The 18,023-nt window shown below is 55.9% G+C and overlaps 1 protein-coding gene across 2 annotated transcripts in view; it reads right to left on the bottom strand.

The window, feature by feature from the left end:
- DCPS (decapping enzyme, scavenger) overlaps positions 1–18,023 on the bottom strand; it is a 35,982-nt gene that overhangs the window by 1,140 nt on the left and 16,819 nt on the right. The window contains exons 3-5 of one of the 2 annotated variants that reach the window (XM_007183377.2): positions 11,931–12,076; positions 5,821–5,934; positions 1,153–1,263 (exon numbers count right to left, since the gene is read on the bottom strand). In XM_007183377.2, coding sequence (XP_007183439.1) covers positions 1,153–1,263; positions 5,821–5,934; positions 11,931–12,076 — 371 coding nt within the window. The remainder of the gene's footprint in view (positions 1–1,152; positions 1,264–5,820; positions 5,935–11,930; positions 12,077–18,023) is intronic. The other variant, XM_007183378.2, reaches the window with a different exon arrangement.

The following is an 18,023-nucleotide window of genomic DNA, read 5'->3' as shown; positions in this document are numbered from 1 at the left end:
CCTGGAATTGTATTCTGTTCTGCATTTGGCGCTCCCCCAGGGATCTCGGCAGCAGGGTGACACCAGGACCAGGGCACCCAAAGGGCTTCCTGGAGGGCTGGCCTGCCTGGGAGGTGCTGCTGGAACTGCCAGGGCAGGCGCAAGTGCTGGCCCAGCATCTCCCAGGGGCTCTGCATCCAGAGGCTGTTTCAGCAGAGAAACGAGTTACTGGGAAAAGAGAAAGGCAGCCAGGGGGATGGTGACGTAGGCAGGCGGGGCAGAAGGCAGTGGGCACAGGACAGGGAGGGGCCGCAGGTGAAGGGAGAGCGGCCTCAAACACAGCCCCTCCTTCAGGTCTGCGGCAGAGCCTCAGAGCAGCTCTTGTTGAACCTGACCTGGGGGGGAGCCTCTCCCCCGCTGGGCACCCTGGTGACAGCAGGCCTGGCATGGAGGCCACATCTAATGTCTCAGGCTGAGACCAAGCCCACAGAATAATGGAATCAGAAGGAAGAAGGACCCCCTCCAGACACCGAGGCCCAGAGAGGTGAAGTGACCTGCCTGAGGTCATCCAGTGGGCTAAGGTCAAAGTGTCAGAACCAGGACCAGGACCCGGACCCAAGACTTGAGACTCTCTTCCCCCATCTCCCCTCGCCCCCAGGGCTCCTTTTAGCAACCCTGTAATTTCATTCGTTTCAGCAAATCTCCCAGAGAGAAAGAATCTGGGAGAATGCCAGGTGCTAGAGGATTCAGTCTCTTCCCTCAGGGTAGATGAGGGGGCACAGACACACGTCAGGTCGTGCACCATCTACCCGAGAAACACGTCTGGCATGATGTGGCTGTCGTGAGCGGGGCGGGTGACCCTGGGATGGGAGGGCATCCCAGACGTGGCCTGCAGGACAAAGGCAGGGAGCAAAAGCGGGACCCCAAGCTGAGGAAGCCCGTGTGCGGCGAGGCAAGGGGGCTAAGAGTAGAGCTTGAGGGCAGGGCAGGACCAGGAACAGGGGCCTCGTGAGGCCCCCTAAGAGCCTTCATGGGCCCTGCACGGGCATTCAGAGAGGAGCCCTTTTCGCGAGACGGACTTCTGGGAGGGGTGAGGAGAGGCGTCCAGGAACGCAATGGAACTGCAGTGTAACTCTCCTGGGCTCCGGCACGGATTCGGCCCCGGCAGCTCACCTGCCCCTCCTGGAGGATGTTCCTGAGCAGTGGCAGGTGCTCTGGGGTGAGGTCCCGAAGCGACTTGATGTCCCGGCGATGGCAGATGGCAATCAGGTACAGGTCATCGAGCTGTGCGGAGACAGGCAGGGGTAAACCGGGCTCAGCAGGGGACAGGGCCAGGGAGGCTGCTAATCCCAGAATTCCGCCCAGAAACCAGGAAGCATCCACACCCCAAGGCCTGCAGTGTCAGCCATAGCCAATCCCAGGGACCCCGTGGCAGGACCAATCCCCAGGCAACGTGGGCGTCCTCATGGCCAGGGTGACTGGGACGGTCTAAGGGACAGAGCTTCTGTTTATTCTTCCTGCTAAAAAATACCATATGAGAGCATTTACATACTCACAGCTGATGGGGAATGAGGGGCGGGAAGGAGGTTCAAGAAAATGCCGAGAACAACTCTTATGGTCTAATCGCATGTACAGAAGTAACTGCTGTAAGACATAAGGTGGTAAGAGTGCAGGAGGAAGAAGGGAAGACTAGCTAGGGTGATCCAGAGAGGCTTCCTGGAAGAGAAGGCAGGGCACCCAGGTCTTGAAGAAGAGGTAGGGTTTGGAGAAAGGGCATTGAGGTAGAGGAAAGCAAAGGCTCAGAGGCAAGAAAGTCTAGGGCATCTAAGCGGGAGAGTAAACAACTCCATGTGCCTGGAATCAGAGGCAGGTGAGGGAGTGAAGAGGCATGTGACGGGGGGAAGGGAGCCTCAGGCCAGCGGGGCAGTGAGCTCCACCACTGCTTCACGCTCTTCTCCCTTCCCCAATCTCCCAGGGCTCACAGACGGCCCTTCCTGCTGTCCGTCCTGAACACTGCCTGGCTGAAGACCTGGAGTTCACAACAGTACTGAGACCCAAGGCCAACAAGGTCTTGAGCCAAGGAGCAAACGGACTCTTCCTCTTGCCCACAAAACCCTCCCACCCGTCTCTGCTTACCCAAACCCTGGCCTTGGCCAGTTTCACATCCTCGTGCGAGGCAAGCCCCAGACACCAGGACTCCAAGGGCCGAGGCGTGGAGAGAATCCAGCAGCCCTCAGCCCTGCAGTCTGAGCTGCTAGATTCCTCAGTGAGATAATTTGGGGACCATGAGTCACCCAACCAAATCCCCAAGGGCCCCAACTTAAAAACTTAGAATGAGATTTTCCATATGGTGTCGGACGTCCAACCGTGCCTCTTCATGCCAACAGTCTCTCCATGCCATACACATTCTTCTCCTCCAGGGCCCTAAGAATCCAGGCTTTCTGCCCCAGACCTGCTACAGATGAGCCCAGTGGGAACCTCCCAGCAGGTGGCTAAGCTGTGCCCACCCAGACCTCAGTTTTGCCTACAAGTCCCTTCTGGACTCTTCCTTCTCATGGCCTGTGTCCAGGACTCTCACACTAGCCAGGGGCCCAAGGAGAAGTAGGAAATAAAACTGCTTGAACTCGGAGTGTGTGTGCATGTCTGTGGGTGTCTTCAGCTGTTCCATGTGTCACTGTCACAGGACTTCCAAATAATAGTAGCATTTATTTTAGATGGTATCTGCTGATGAATCCCAAACATGACATTAAATCACACCTCTCTGCTCCACTGGCATGGAATGAAGCATGAAGCCTGTGCTGGGTATCAGCTCACGGGATGGGCGAGGGAAGGAAAACAAACCCATTCTTTGGGATCAGACGTGACCCCGGATTTCCTGCAGGCAGCCAAAGGGCCCCGGCCCAGAGAAATGATCTGAAAAAAGCTAGATGGGGGGATGGCAAGGGTCTCAGACTGGCACCCAAGAAGGTGGCCCATCAGTCACTCTGGGGAGACAGACACCATCAATCTTTTTCATAAGGCAGGACAGCAAACTCAAAGTAACGGCTTCCTCGCAAGGGGCAAGACGGAGAGCGGCTGGAGCTTCGGAGAGCCGTCTCCCCACCTCAGGGGAGACGCAAAGGAGGATCCCCCTGTCTGAGTGCTTTAGACCCAAGGATCTAAATTCCGTGAACTGAAAGTGTGTCTCTATAAACACATACATATATGCTGACGTGCACAATATGTGAAGACTAACTCTGGAAGGAGAGACAAACACAGTCTCTCCTGGGAAGGGAAATGGAGGAATGTGAGGTGAGGGAGCTGACTTTCACTGCCCATCTCTGTACTATTTGCATTGTTACCACGTACGTGTATTAACTAGACCGATTCCCACCCCCCGGCAACCCCAAATAAGGAAATAAAAAAGAATATACAGGTTCTCTCTTAAGAGAACTGAGGGAGGGATTCTATAACCTCCAGGGAGCCAGAATCTGTAGCAGACATTAGGCACTTGATAACTATTTGTGAAGCGGATGGACGGATGAATGGATGGATGGACATCTTTAACCCTAGGCCATCAGCTGGGGGAAGAAAGACACACTCCTGGGAGAAGTGGCGGCAGGAGACTCCAGGGTGGCTAGAAGTCCCCTCAAAGCACATGCCAGACAGCCCTCTCCTCTGTCCTCCCCTGGTGGGTGAGGACGAAGGACAGAGGTCCAGGCCTGGCCTGTCTCCCTGCTGGACACACTGCCTAACTCTAGGGAGCGGCGGACCTCGGTGCTCTGTCACAAGTCGAGGATTTGAGACACTGACGTGGCACCCCAAAGAGACAAGTGCTAAAAGCTAAGCAAAGGTTAGGGACAATCGCATGTGTCCCACCATCAAGGAAAGTCTGATATGTAAGGGGGCCCCTTCACAGCCCAAGGGCGAGTCGCCCCAGCCAGGTGGCTGGGAGCCCAGTGCAGCTCCTGAAGCCTTTTCTCTCTTAAAGGGGACAGAGAGAGGGCAGTTCCACCGGCAGGCCCGGCGGGATGCCTGCCAGCACCAGGTCAGGAGGATGATGAATTTCCGTTCTCGGCGCCGTGGGCGCCGGTGTGTTAGGGCTTCTTGGATGGAGATGCTTCGGCGGCCCCCGCATGGCCCTCAGACCCCCTCCCCGCCCCCCGCAGACCACAAGGTCTTCGATGTCTGCAGGGACCCCGTGAGTCGCAAGTCCCTCCCACCACACACCCACCTGCCGCCACCCAGTCTGCGATCCACAACCTGCCGGTGCGGGGCTGCCCAAGGGACAGGCGGGTTTGCAGAGCCACACGGAGGCACGGCCCAGAGCCCTGCCGGCGCCCCGTGCCCCGAAGGCCGCCTCCCGCCCGGCCCGAGTGGGGTGAGCTGTTGGGGGTGGGGGAAGGGAAGCAGCTGCACTCCAGCACCCGGAGGGGAGGGGGGTGCCCGGGACCTGCCCTGCCTCTAGCAGACCATCGCTGAGACCTCTGGAAGCTCCCTTCAGGGTCCCCCCCACCCCCGCGAGCCACGTTCAGGAACTCCCGCGAGCCTCCCCAGGAGGCAGCTGGCGCTCGCCGGCCTGTGCGCCTTGCCATCCAAATCCTGTCCCCTCACCCCGACCACTGGCTCTCGGCCCCCCTCTTCTGGCACCTGGAGTGGTGTGGCCAGTCGGAAAACCACCGAAGCGAACCAAGCCAACTGCAGGGGAGCCCGGGTGAGGACGCAGAGGCCAGGAGGGCGGGCGGCAGCCGAGAGAGCGAGACGGGAGGCGTCCGTGCCGGGCGGGTGCCTCCAGAACAACGTCCCTGGGTGATCTCGCGACGGTGCCCGGGTGATGTCACGACGGTGCCCGGGTGATCTCGTGACGGTGCCCGGGTGATGTCGCGACTGTGCCCGGGTGATCTCGCGACAGTGCCCGGGTGATCTCACAACGGTGCGAGGAACACAGAAACCAGGAGGGCCCGCCCGAGAGCAGAACGGCAAATCTGAGCTTGGGTCGCTCGCAGATTTCAGCTGGGGGAGGGGGCGCTCATCTATCCCTACTGCCTACCCCGAGAGCCCGGCTCTGGCTTCCTAGGCCTTATCCCGGCCCAACTCCAGTCTGTGCGGGAAGAGCGTTTCCTGCACCCGGCGCTCTGCTGCTTTGTGTTACTATCAGGATATGAAAGTCCACCCAGAGAGGCGACAGTCAGGGAGACTGGTGACGGGCCTCACAGTGTGAGGTGAGGAAGGAGGAGAGAAGGGGGACAGAGGCTGCAGAGGACAGGAGGGGCGGTGTGAGTGAAGGCGGCTCCCAGGAAAGCTGCTCCCAAGGAGGTCAGGGCGGGGGGGCCGCTCGGGGGCCAGGCAGCAGAGCTGAGAGGCTTGGAGGAGGGGGGTGGCCCTGGGCCACCGGAGGCCTCCTCTGTGGCTCGGGTAGTGCAGGGGACTCCTCGGGTCAGTCACCCTACTTTCTGCCGGCCAGCGTCGCAGACCGTGGGCCTGCCTGGATCTGCCGGTATCCAGGGCGTGGGGGGAGGGCGAACAGTCCACCTCAGGGCCCCACATGCTCCTGGAAGTGAGGGTGCAGCTCCCCAGCTTGGCTGGTAAAGGAACAGCCCTCGAGGTCATGAATGCAAACACTGTCCCATCCTCACCCCCAGGGTGGGATTTGAGCCAGAGAGGGGCTTTAACTGGCCCATTAAAGTGTAAACATTTGTTTTAGGCGCTCCCACTGCAGAGAACTCAGGCCTCCCCTGTTGGTTAATTATAATCTGCTTAGAGAGAGCGAGCAACGTGAGGAGGGAGGGCAGGATTAAGGAGGCCCAGCAGCCTGGAGCAGGGCCCTCAGGGACCAGAGAGGCCCAGCACGAAATCCTTTACCTGCTGTTGGTTCCACTTGAGGTCGGGGATGAGGACAAAGCCGTCAGAGGGATCTGGATTCTCAAAAACAATCCGCTCAGCTTCAGCCTTCCTGTCGAGAATATTGTACACCCACTGGAAGGAAGGGGAGAGAGGGCGTTCACAGACCAATCACTTTCCCCGGGAGACACCCCACAGCGGGCCAGGTAGGCTCTCAGGCCTCCCCAGGAAGGACAGCCAAGTCCGAAAGGGCCACTAAGCTCAGGGGACCGACACTCAGGCTGTCCTGTTCCGGGGAGCTACTCTTGGGGGTCCGGAAGGGGCTTGCCCTCTCCCACCACAGCCACCCCCACAGGGGTCCCGACAACTCAGACAGGGCCAGCTCTTCAGGCGCTTCCTGGCCGGCACTGTGCACGCGCTCTGCTCCGGCCTCACAGGCCTGGTCTGCAGCCGCCCCTTCCACTGCCCACAGGACTCGGGAAAAGCGTCCCATGGGCGGGCCCTGTCCCACTTTATTCAGGACCACCGGCAGAGAGTCAGGCTGGGAGTTCCCTCTGCAGAGGAAGTCCGCTACACACCAGGGTGGGGAAAGGCTCAGGTTCTAGAAGTTAGTGTGCTGGGTTTCTCAGCCTGCTGGGATTCTTGTGAGGGCTGGGGTTAGCACCTCTGCCCCACCTGGGGACCCAGCTGACATGGACCCTTCATGACAAAGCAGAACAGACGCCACGTGGAGAGGCGATTACACAGACCTTTCCTGTTAACCCCAGGCTGTCAGCTCTCTCACGCCCTTTGATTAGCTGCTGTCAACAGTCTTCAGAGGACCCTTCCTTGGGCGCTGTGTGGATCCCAAGGGCATCACTTTACCATTAAGGTCCTGGGGGCCTCTCTGAAGAAGGGAGGGAGGTTAAGCCTGCAGGGAGGTTAAGATAAGAAGGCCCCTGTTCTCACGGGGATCCAACCCCCCGGCCCCGGCTCTGCTCCACTTCCCCAGAGGTCTGAGAGCCCTTTGCCAACACGACTTCCTTCCAGGCCAGTGAACTCTGTGCCTGAAATCCGAGAGCGAACCCTGCTGGAGAGCCACAGAGAGGGCAGGAGCTGGGCTCACGGCTGCCCCTTCCGCCCCGCAGTCACGCAGGGCCTCAAGCTGCCCGAGGGGTGGATGGGAGGCCAGGGCGCCGACATGGCCAGGCCAGCGGAGGGCTCCTCTGCCCACCACCAGGAGCGCTGGTGCAGCAGTGTCAGCGAGGGCCAGGGCCACACACATCCTCCCCCACGCCCCGCCGGGTCCACATCCTCTGCTGCCGGCCAGCAGGGCCAAGGCCAAGTGCCACTGTCTGAGATGGAGAGGGAGGACGCAGAGAACACCTGCCTGGGACCATCTGGGCCTCCCAGACCCCCTGGTAAGACCCACAGCCCGGTCACAACACGGTCGAGAAGCGCCTGCCAGCTTCACTTCCTGGGTGGAGTCTGGAGGCCGCCCAGCAGTGGCTTCCTCGTGCAGCACTGGGGCCAGAGAGATGCACAGCCCAGCAGGTGGAGAACGTCCCAGGGAGGGACATTCCAGTCAGAATGTCCTCTCTGACCGGAACTCCCTCTAAGAATGTGCTACTGGAGAAGAAAAGCCAGCCGGATCCTGACCTGAAGCCTCCCCAAAATAAATGGGAGGGAGGGGATGGTGGCCCTGCGTGGAGAGCCCTGGTGTGGCCCAGCCTCCCTGGGGCCTGTAGCTTTTGCCCACAGATAAGCAGCTCTGCCTCCGCCTGGAAAGCAACATGTCGTCTGGGAGAGAATGAACGGGCTCTGGAGCCCAACAAGACCGGGTTCATCTCTCACTTCCACCACTAACTAGCTGTACGCTGGCAAAGTGATTTCATCTGGGACTTCCCTGGTGGCACAGTGGTTAAGAATCCGCCTGCCAATGCAGGGGATACGGGTTCAAGCCCTGGTCCGGGAAGATCCCACATGCCTCGGAGCATCTAAGCCCATGCGCCACAACTACTGAAGCCCGTGCGCCACAACTACTGAAGTCCGTGCGCCACAACTACTGAGCCTGCACTCTAGAGCCCGTGAGCCACAACTACTGAAGCCCGTGTGCCACAACTACTGAAGTCCGTGCGCCACAACTACTGAGCCCACGCACCTAGAGCTCGTGCTCCACAACAAGAGTAGCCACCGCAGTAAGAAGCCCACGCACCGCAACGAAGACCCCCACTCCCCGCAGCTAGAGAAAAGCCCGCATGCAGCAATGAAGACCCAACGCAGCCAAAAATAAATAAATACATAAAGAACTAGCATCTTTAAAAAAAAAAAAAGTGATTTCGTCTCTCTAAGCCTTGGTTTCCTCCTTCGTCAAGAGGAGCTAATAACACCCCCAAGTGAGGGTTGTGGTGTGGACTGTAGGTGAGAAAATGCGTATGAAAGCGCCCAGCACAGAGCCCTGCCCAGGCAGGCAACTGAGAGCAGGGAAGGTGCTGGGAAGGCTCCCAGGGGAGGTCAGGCTGGGCTTGCCCGAGGCTACACGACCGACTGTGGAAAGGCAAAAAAGAAAGCAGATGAGAGCAAAGGAGGTGCGCTGAGGGGACCGCGTACGGGGCTGGAAAGGCGCGTGAGGGCTGGGAAGGTGTGCTGTGATGAGGGCATCTCACGGGACCACGCTGTGTGGCAAGCCCATGAGGTGGGCGCTGTCGGGGTCCCCATATTGCAGGGGAGGATGAGGCAGGTGCAAAGAAGTTCACCCGAGTTCACACATTCCGACCCAGAGCCCACGCTCCAGGCCACGTGGGTAAGGCCTCTGGGAGAGCCGGGAGGGGCCTGAATCCACAGGATGTCTCAGCCCAGATGAGAGAGGGAGGAGAGCCAGGGAACAAAGTCCACATGAATCATAGGGGTGACGTAACGGAGAGTGACACGCTGGGAGAGCAAGCCCGGGAACCTCGGCCCCGCAGACAATATGGGGGTGCTGGCGGCTTCTGGACGCACCTGGCACGACTTTTTCCCTGCAGGTGACACTGGCAACTGACCCAGGAGCCCCTCTTCCCGAGCCCCCTCTTCACTATCCTCCTGCTCTTTTCTGCTGGCCCCTCTCCTCCAGCCGCCCCTCCCCTGCCTGTGTCTCAGCCCCACACTCTCCCATCCTCCCTGGAACGGCTGGCTACCTGTGTGGGCAACGGTGGCCACCACTCTGGCGCCTTTTCTGTGCTGGAAAAATGGCAGCAGGCACATGATATGTGGCACGGCTCTCAACTTCCACTGGGACCCCAGGAGGGAGGTGCCGTCGGTCACATTTTCCAGACAAGGAAACCGGGACTCAGAAATGAAGGGTGAGGTCGCGAGGCTCTGGGGTGGCAGGACTAGAGTCCAAACCCTGGGCTGACGCAGAAGCCCTTATCGGGTGGCTCACAAATCAGCCTCTAAGGCTCCAGATCCAGACACCCCACCGCATTTTTTTTTTTACTGGGAAATTACAAGCACCTCAAATTTGAGCAGCCGAATAGGGTAGATGGCTTAGAGCACAGACACTGGGGCCAGACCGCCTGGCTTTGAAGCCCGTCTCCAAAGGCCTGTTGTGAAGATACGATGCCTGTAAAAGGCTTAGGACAGTCGCTGTTCTAAGTCACCGCGTGAGTTCCAAGAAGTGCCAAACTAACTCACCGTCCTCCACGTAAACCACTCCGCTGCCCAAGCCCCCGTGCTGGCTAACGATCCGACTCTGTACCATTCATTGCCCAAGCTACCCCTGGACCCACCCCAGGCCCTTCCCTCACTGCTCCAAATCCCCCACGTCTAGGCCTTATCTCTTCATCGCGAGGGAAGCTCCCCGCTGCCTCTGCCCCGGTTCAGTCCTCCTCCTTCTTCTACTCTCACCACTTCCAAATGATTCTTTAAATCTGATCACGTTACCCACATGCTCAAAACCTTTAACAGGACGCTCATCGCTATGGCAATCGTCCACAAATCTGACGATCATTAGAACAAAAAGATTTTTTTTAAATGCAGATTTCCCAGCTCTACTCCCAGCTCCATTCTGACTCAGTAGATATGGAGGAGGGCCCTGTGCTCTGTATTTTAAAAAATCTAACCAGGCCATCCTGACAATCAGCAAGGTGTGGGAACTCCTGGTCTCCTGGACAAAGTGCACAAGCCTCTTTCTGGCCCCCACCTGCCTTCTCCTGCCCGTTCCCGAAATGCATCAAATGGGTCCAGCCCTCTGTGCCCCTAAACTTGCTCTGCCCTCTGCCTGGAATGCCCTGTCTGCCTCTTCCAGCTGGCAAACTTCTCTTTGTCCTTTAAGACCCAACTGGAGGATCCTCTCCCCTGTGAAGCCCCCCACTGTCTGGGCTGATCACTCCCCCTCTGTGTCGATACTGCACCTCGTGTATAGAGCACCAAAGTGCTCATCCCATTATACTGCAGTTACCAGGTTGCATGCCTATCTTCCTTACAAGACTGTGGGGACATTATCAGTGTTTATCTTGGTGACCCTCCAGAGCCTAGCACAGGGCCTGGTACATAGGGGATGCTCAATAAATATAATGACTATTGCCAATTAAGGTGAGTGCTTGTGAACTTGCTAGAAACAGCCGAGAAAGAATACATGGGAAATTCCCTGGCACTCCAGTGGTTAGGACTCGGCGCTTTCACTGCTGTGTGCCTGGGTTCGATCCCTGGTTGGGGTACTAAGATCTCACAAGCCACGCGGTGCAGCCAAAAAAAAAAAGAATACATGAATGCTCATGTCAAGCAGAAGTTGGTAGAGCAGAGGGGTTATTATTTCCCAAGAGGATCTGCATAACGGTCTGTAAGAAGGTATGTACACGACTCATACCAGCTGTATTAAGGGCTTCCTCTCTTGAATCCCATATATGTGCAACCAGTGCAGCAGAACACACATTCCAGGACATCCCCCCGCGATCTTAGACACTGTCTAGGAAGATGGAGACATATTTCCCTTCTACTTAGAAGGCAGAGCAAGTGCTGGGACTTCTTTAAAAAAAGGAAAAAATCAAGGCACTGTGAGCTAGAGGAGCCTTGTGCAAATACTGTGCAGGGGACCACGGCTAACAGCCGGGTCGGGTCTTCCCCAGGGGACCCCCCTGCAGGCCCTGTCAACCTCCTGTCCTTCCTCCTCCCAGGCACAATCCACCTCCCGGGACCCCACCTCCCTCCCTCCTCTGGGACAAATGGCTGTGAGCTTCCCATACTAGGACGTCCCACACCACTGTAGCCTGAATCTTGGGTGGAGTACGTAGAGATGCTCAGAGAGAACAGGGGTGAGTGATAAAGAGACAGAGAACGGGAAAACACCTCATCCATCACATTATCTCTGAGCATGCACGTGGGACCAATTCCAGGCAGAGGCTCTGGCTGGCGCTGGGCACAGACCCAAGGAGAAGTCGGATGTCTTAGCGAAATGGCCTCGTGTCTGGCCCAGTTGCTGAAGACACTTCAAAGATGCCCCCAACCCACGGACATCGCCCTGGGAGAAGAGGCCCTGCACCAACCCCCCAGCCTGCCCCCTGTAATGGATGCAGGGGAGCGAGGGAAGGGGGTTTCTACCCTGTGACTCAACTCCTGGAGGCTGGTTTGCTGTGGGTGAAACCAGGGATAAGAGTCTGGATGAGGAGGCCTAACCAGCACCCGTCTTTACCGTTCACAGACCCCCGGCCAGGGCAAGCCATTCTGAGACCGTATCAAGGCTACTGTAGAGTACTTAGAAATTCTTTCCACGAACTGGCCTGCTCTGAGATCCCAGAGTGCCTCGGCGGCGTGCCCAAGACCGGTGTCAATTCCCTTATCAACGAAGGTGACTATCCTCTATGAAACCGCGACTGCCTCGGCCCAGCACGTTCTGTGCCCTCTATCCTGCTTATTCTTCTCCACAGCACTCACAGTCTCACGTTTTGTGTGGTTACTTATATATTCACGTGCTGTCTGACACCTGAACAAGGAGGTAAGCTCCATGAAGGCAGCGGCGCCGCTGTACTCTCTCCTTGCTGTGTCCCATGGCCTGTGCTGTGGGAGAGCGCTGGCCCCCGGTACCACCTCGACAGGTGCTTGAGAAGATACACTGGCCGCAGGGACAGCACTCCGAGTCTGACCCGGGGGGCTGGCCCAGGCCGTGGCGGCCGTACCTGGACGCTGAGGCTCTGGGACTCCAGGTGCGGTAAGGTGACGTTCCTGTAGTCATCGCCCGTCTCCCGGACCAGGCGGAGGTCCCGGTGCAGGTACTTCTGCAGGTGTTTCTCTGTGGCAGGGTAAACCACGGTTGTCTTCACGTCTGCAATGACACAACACAGCCCGGGCCACAGTCAGCCACTCTCTCCACCCAGCCCTGCCACACTCTGGCCCTGACAGGCACCGCGGAAAGGATGGGCCCAGTCCCTCTCTGATTCCCCAGTGAAGGGAGCCAAAGACTAAGAAGTTATGTTCACCCATAACCCACTCCCATGAGGTGCCTCGTGCCATTAAATTCATGACCTGAACCACACTCGGAATCTGGAAAACATACGGTTTTCACTGATGGGTCACTAGGCCCCTCATCACCCTTAACCCTAGCCATTCCCTCTTATTTTCTAGGCACAGGAATGAAACGTTTCTTGACTCTTCTCACATAGCAAACGTCCAGGTGTGGGGCTTTCTGGACCCAAAGCTGAAAGTCTGATTTAAAGCCAGGGACTTCCCTGGCGGCCCAGTGGTTAAGACTCCACGCCTCCACCGCAGGGGGCACGGGTTCGATCCCTGGTCAGGGAACTAAGATCCCACATGCTGCGCAGAGTGGCCAAAAAAAAAAAAAAAAAAAAAGCCAAGCAGCCTCCTTAACACAGGGCAGTGCAGCACAACAGTGGTTGAAGGTGCAGACTCTGGGGCTGGACCATCAGAGTTCAAGTCCTGGCTCTGCCTGCTCCTCGCTTGGGACCCCTGCCCCGGTCCAGGTGTTTACCCTGCCTGTGCCCCTACCTCCCCATCCGTCAGCTGAGGGTAATAATAGCTCTTACGTCATAGGGTTGGGAGCATTAGCAAGTTAATGCCTGTGGAGCTCTTAGAACAACAATGTCTGGCACATAATAAATACTGGCTATTTTCAACCCAGGGTTACTCAGTCTTGACTTTGGCACCACCAACATTTCCACCTAGATAATTCTTTGCTGTGGGGCTGTCCTGTGCATTGCAGGCTGTTTAGCAGCATTGCAGGTTTCTACCGGGATGCTAGTTAAACCCTCTCTCCAGTTGTGACAACCATAAATGCCTCCAGACGTTGCCAAGTGCCCCTGGGGGATAAAACTGCCCCCAGTTGAGAACCACTGTTTTCATCACAAGGAAACCTGGTAGTGTTCCTAAAGAGACTCTAAGCTAGGGTCCTAGTAAAACACCACCCGGTTTTGGTTAAGTCCTTTTTCCTGTTTCTCTTAACATCTGCTACAACAGCTTCAACACAGATCTTAAAAGCAGGATCTTAAAAGCAACATAGATCTTAAAAGCAACATCAGTTGGGATGTTTCTCAAAGGACCCAAGTCCTCCCTGACGCTAGATTCAGATGTGCTCTCCCAGAGAGGTCCGTGAGAGGAGCAGCCCAGCACGGGCATCGGACACTCCAGGAAGTTCTCAGACTCGCCTGCATACCCACCTAAGAACTACCGACCTAGGTCTGAGGACATAGGCGATTGTCATGCTCATTTCCCAGGTGGGTGAAGAGTTCACAGGGATTCCAGACTCCTCCGACACCACGCTGTGGGATGGGGCAGAGGCAGGACTGGAACCATGGCTCCCATCTGACCTGGAACGGGAGGTACAAAAGTCTCCTCGCAATCCTCTGGGCACTTCTCACTCCCACCACCCTCTAACGGCCCAGGGTCACAGGCCAGAGGTCAAAGGGCAAGCACACCAAGCTCTCAGGAGACAGGAGACTGCCTGAAATAGAGGGAATGTCAGCACCTTGGCCCTTGCAGTGCAGCCTGGTGGGGAAGGACGAGATTCTGGCACCCATCGGCCTGGGTTCAAATCCTGGCTGGGTAACCTTGGGCATGTGAGAAGCCAGTGAGCGGCAGGTGGGAAGCCTCTAGAAGCTGCCCTCCACCTGCAGCCCCATGGAAAAGTGCTCCTCCAATGCTGCCTCTTACTCTCCTTGTGTCGCCTGGGCAGGGCAGGCGGAGAAAGGCGCTCCCTCCGGGTGGGGAGACGGGCCGGGACGACCTGGAGAAGAGCCCGGCCCCACTGGCAACGCACACGCAGCCCTGGGCTCCCGGCCTGCGGCTCCCTGGCCGCTCCAGACCGGAAAGCCACGGGGCCTATGGGCACGCCCGCCTGCCAAGGCCGGCCAGAGACTGCCCCCGCTGCAGAGCCCTGGGAACCGGCCCCTCCTGCCCTCCCCCCAGCAGCAGGGAAAAATAAAAAGGCACTTTCCAACTGCTCACTTTCTGCCGTCCTGCTTCCCTTCCCGAGACCCGCCTGCCTGGAGGAGGCACACCTTGTTGCACCCTGAGCCCCGCCAGAGCCAGTCACTCCTCACCCGGCCTCGGGCAGAGCCGCGCTGCTGGCATCAGGGTGGGACTGCCCCTCATCTCGCCCAGGCCCCCCTCCGAGCCCACTGACCGCCACGCCCCCCCGGGCCGTCTCTGCCCCAGCCACAGCGACCTCCTTACACTCCCCACCGGCTCCCATCTCTAGGCCTCACACCTGCCCCCCTGTCTCATTCACTCAGGCCTCCGGCCAAAGGCCAGCTCCTCAGAGCTCCCAGACGGCCCCGACCAGAGAGGCACCCCTTACCTCCCCACGCCCTGCCTCCTTCACCCCTCACTGCCTGACGACAGAGGACATATTTATTGTCTGATTCCCCCATTAGACGGACTTCCCTGGAGGACAGGGATTTCTGTCTACCTTAAAATTTTGTTTTATCATTTTATCCCCAACGCCTGGAAGAGCGCCTGGTATACGGCAGGTACTCAACAAATACTGAACAAATGAAAAAATGAATCTGGCCTTTTTAGACTTTAAACCCAGGAAGAGCATTTCTTGTCCCAAATGGAATAAAACCTCTCCGGAAAAAAAAAAAAAAAAAAGAGTCAATATATTTCCCAATGCTGACTTTCTCACTGGAAGCCAAAAGCAAACTCTGGTGTTTATCCAAATGACCTGCAACTGAGCTTCACGAGGAATCTGGGCAAGAGTCAATGCCTGATAAATGCTCAAACCATCGGGTGAAAATATGTTGAGGAACAGGACATGCACTCAGGGCCTCAAAAACTCTACTCAGAGATTACTTATTAATTACAGAGGCGGACACAAAGTGACTGGGGTGAACACCACTCCCCGTGGGATGAACAGACAGCCTGGGCCTCCGGGGCTGTGCCGTGGTGCGCCCGACGAAACGCATAACCCGCATCCGATCGCGAGGCGACATCATCCTCCCAAACCCAGGGATGCTCTCCGGAACAAGTGGCTTCAAGCTCTGCCCAAGTGTCAAAGTTAGGGCTGAGGGACTGCTCCCGATTACAGGACACTAGGGCCTGGGCTGGATCCTGGACGGGGGCAGGACCAGGGTGTGCGGGAGTTTCCTGCTTGAAAGATGGTACTGAAACACTGGCAAGATTTAATAACGGTCTCCACATCACATAATGGCTTTGTATAAATGGGGAAGCTCCCAAAATTGATCATTTTACCCTGGTTCCTAGGAGACACACACCCACGTGCTTAGCACTGAGGGGCTACCACGTCTGCAACTTACTTTTCAATAACAGAGTGAATAGTAACAAAATATTATTATACGTGTGTGTGGAGAGAGAAAAAGGAAACGTGGCCAGATGTTAACAAGAGGTGAAGGGCTTTTTAAGGGAGTTCTTTGTATTATTCTTACAGCTCTTCTGTTAAGGCTGAAAATTTTTTTCAAAATATAAAGTTAAATAAAATGGTGTCGGTACTCTCTAGACCCTGGGCGCTAACTGGCAGCGGAGGTACCAGGCACTGTCCTAAGCCCTGCATGCGTATGAACCCACTCACTCCCCACAGCCAGCGTGGGACGGGTATGACTTTGGTCCCCGTGTCACACACGAGGAAGCTGAGGCTCAGGGCTGGGCTTCCAGCCTCAGCACCACGTGCCAGCTGCGCAGACGTGGCTTCAGCAGACGTGGCTTCACCCTCCGCCCGGCGCCCTCTCTGCCAACCCCCGTTTAGCAAGTTGACTTAAGGGGCCACCTGCCCAGGATGAGAAGTACCTGGAACCTCCCAGCCCAGAAGCTTCTCCCCGTAGCTAGAGAAGCAACAAGGAACTTCCTGACCCTGCCCTCCTGCTGGCATTCTTAAAAAAATCAGCTCCAAAACCAACAGCTCAAAAATGTTCACAATCTATTGAGAGCATCCCTGACGCGCCTTACAAGGGCTTCCTATCCGTCATGCTTTTTCAAACTTTGTTTTTATTTTTAGTTTAAGGTGTGTTTGCACATAGGTTAAAAGTCAAACGAAGCTCGTTTTAAAATGTTTTCTGCTCCTTTCTGAGCACCATTTTCAACTCTTCCGGCCATTTCCTTGGTTTCGTACTTCCACCGTTCCAAATTACAAACATTTTTATAACTTGTTCCACCTTGATTTTTCAGTTTTATTATTTATTAAGCTCCCGTTATGGAAGATAAGGATTTAGCTTTTTTACCAACTCTACCAGAAGAGCGTGAGCATGCATGTGCGTGCACGTGTGCACACACGCTCCTTCTACCCCATCCTCACAACACAACCAGATCACGATTTTGGATAAATCAGTACACACGCTCCTTCTACCCCATCCTCACAACACAACCAGATCACGATTTCGGATAAATCAGTGCTCAACATCAATACCATTATGATGATGTAAATGCTGTCTACTGCTGAATAGTACACTATGGCTATTTTTCCTTTTCAGCACAATTTTTGGTATACAGAGTTAGTATTTACTTTTTTGTTTTCTTTTCTATAAACTTGTCACTAATTCATCCCCACATCCACTTCCCTTTTTATAAAAATCTCCTCTTGATGTTACAACTCATCAGGCACGAGAGCAACAGTGTGTTCACGGAGACTGTGACCTGCTCCTGCAGGTGCCCCGTGCAGGGCTGTGGCCTGGGAGCTCCGAGCACTGCCCTCGCCCCCTCTCCTGTGCTGGGTACCTTGTTTCCCAGATCCATCATCTTCCTCTTTCACATGTATGTCCTCATTTTACTGAAGCAGTGCTTCTCAAGCTTTAGTGTGCATCAGAACCACCTGACTCAGGACGCCTGGGGTGCGGTCCAAGAATCTGCATTTCTAACAAGTCCCCAGATGCAGCTGCTGCCGCCGGGCCAAGGACCATACATCAAGAACCACACGGCACTGGGCTTCCCTGGTGGCGCAGTGGTTAAGAATCTGCCTGCCAATGCAGGGGACACAGGTTCGAGCCCTGGTCCAGGAAGATCCCACAGGCCATGGAGCAACTAAGCCCGTGCACCACAACTACTGAGCCTGCGCTCTAGAGCCCACGAGCCACAACTACTGAGCCCACGCGCCTCAGCTACTGAAGCCCGCGGGCTCTAGAGCCGGTGCTCCGCAACAAGAGAAGCCCACGCACCGCAACAAAGAGTAGCCCCCTCTCGCCGCAACTAGAGAAAGCCTGCACGCAGCAACGAAGACCGAACACAGCCAAAAATAATATATAACGAAATTAATTAAAAAAAAAAAAAAAGAACCACGGCACTAAAGTACAAACTCAAGATACGTCCAGAGATATGGCGCAAGGGAGATACATTTAGAGACTTGGAACATCTGAAAATGTCTTTATTCTACTATTGCACTTAATTAAGTGCTTGGCTAAAGAATTCTAGGATGGATAGCAACGACCCTCCAAGTCTGAAAGCACTGCTCTGTGACCTTCTAGACTGCTAAGAAGTCTGAGGTCATTCTGATCCCCAAACCTTTGTACCGACCTGTTTTTTCCTCGCTGTCCCCCCGTGTCCTGATTGTATTGATGGGTCTTGGAGCGGGTTTACTTTCATCCATCGAGCTGGGTAAGTGTCAGGCCCTTTCAATCTTGAAAATCATGTTCTTCAGTCCTGGGACTCATTTCTTTGATTATTTTCTTCCCCATTTTCTCTGCCCTTTCTTTCTGGAACACTATTCGCATATTTAACTTCTTTGATTCATCTTGTAGTTTTCTTTTCTCTCCCATTTTCCAGCTCTATGTCTTTCTGCTCTACTTTTCAGGAATTTTTCTTCATCTTCTCTT

This window comes from Balaenoptera acutorostrata, chromosome 9, assembly GCF_949987535.1.
Source record: "Balaenoptera acutorostrata chromosome 9, mBalAcu1.1, whole genome shotgun sequence".
Taxonomy (NCBI): Eukaryota; Metazoa; Chordata; class Mammalia; order Artiodactyla; family Balaenopteridae; genus Balaenoptera; species Balaenoptera acutorostrata.
The sequence above is the reverse complement of the archived record's forward strand: the minus strand, read 5'-3'. Positions and strand labels throughout refer to the sequence as shown.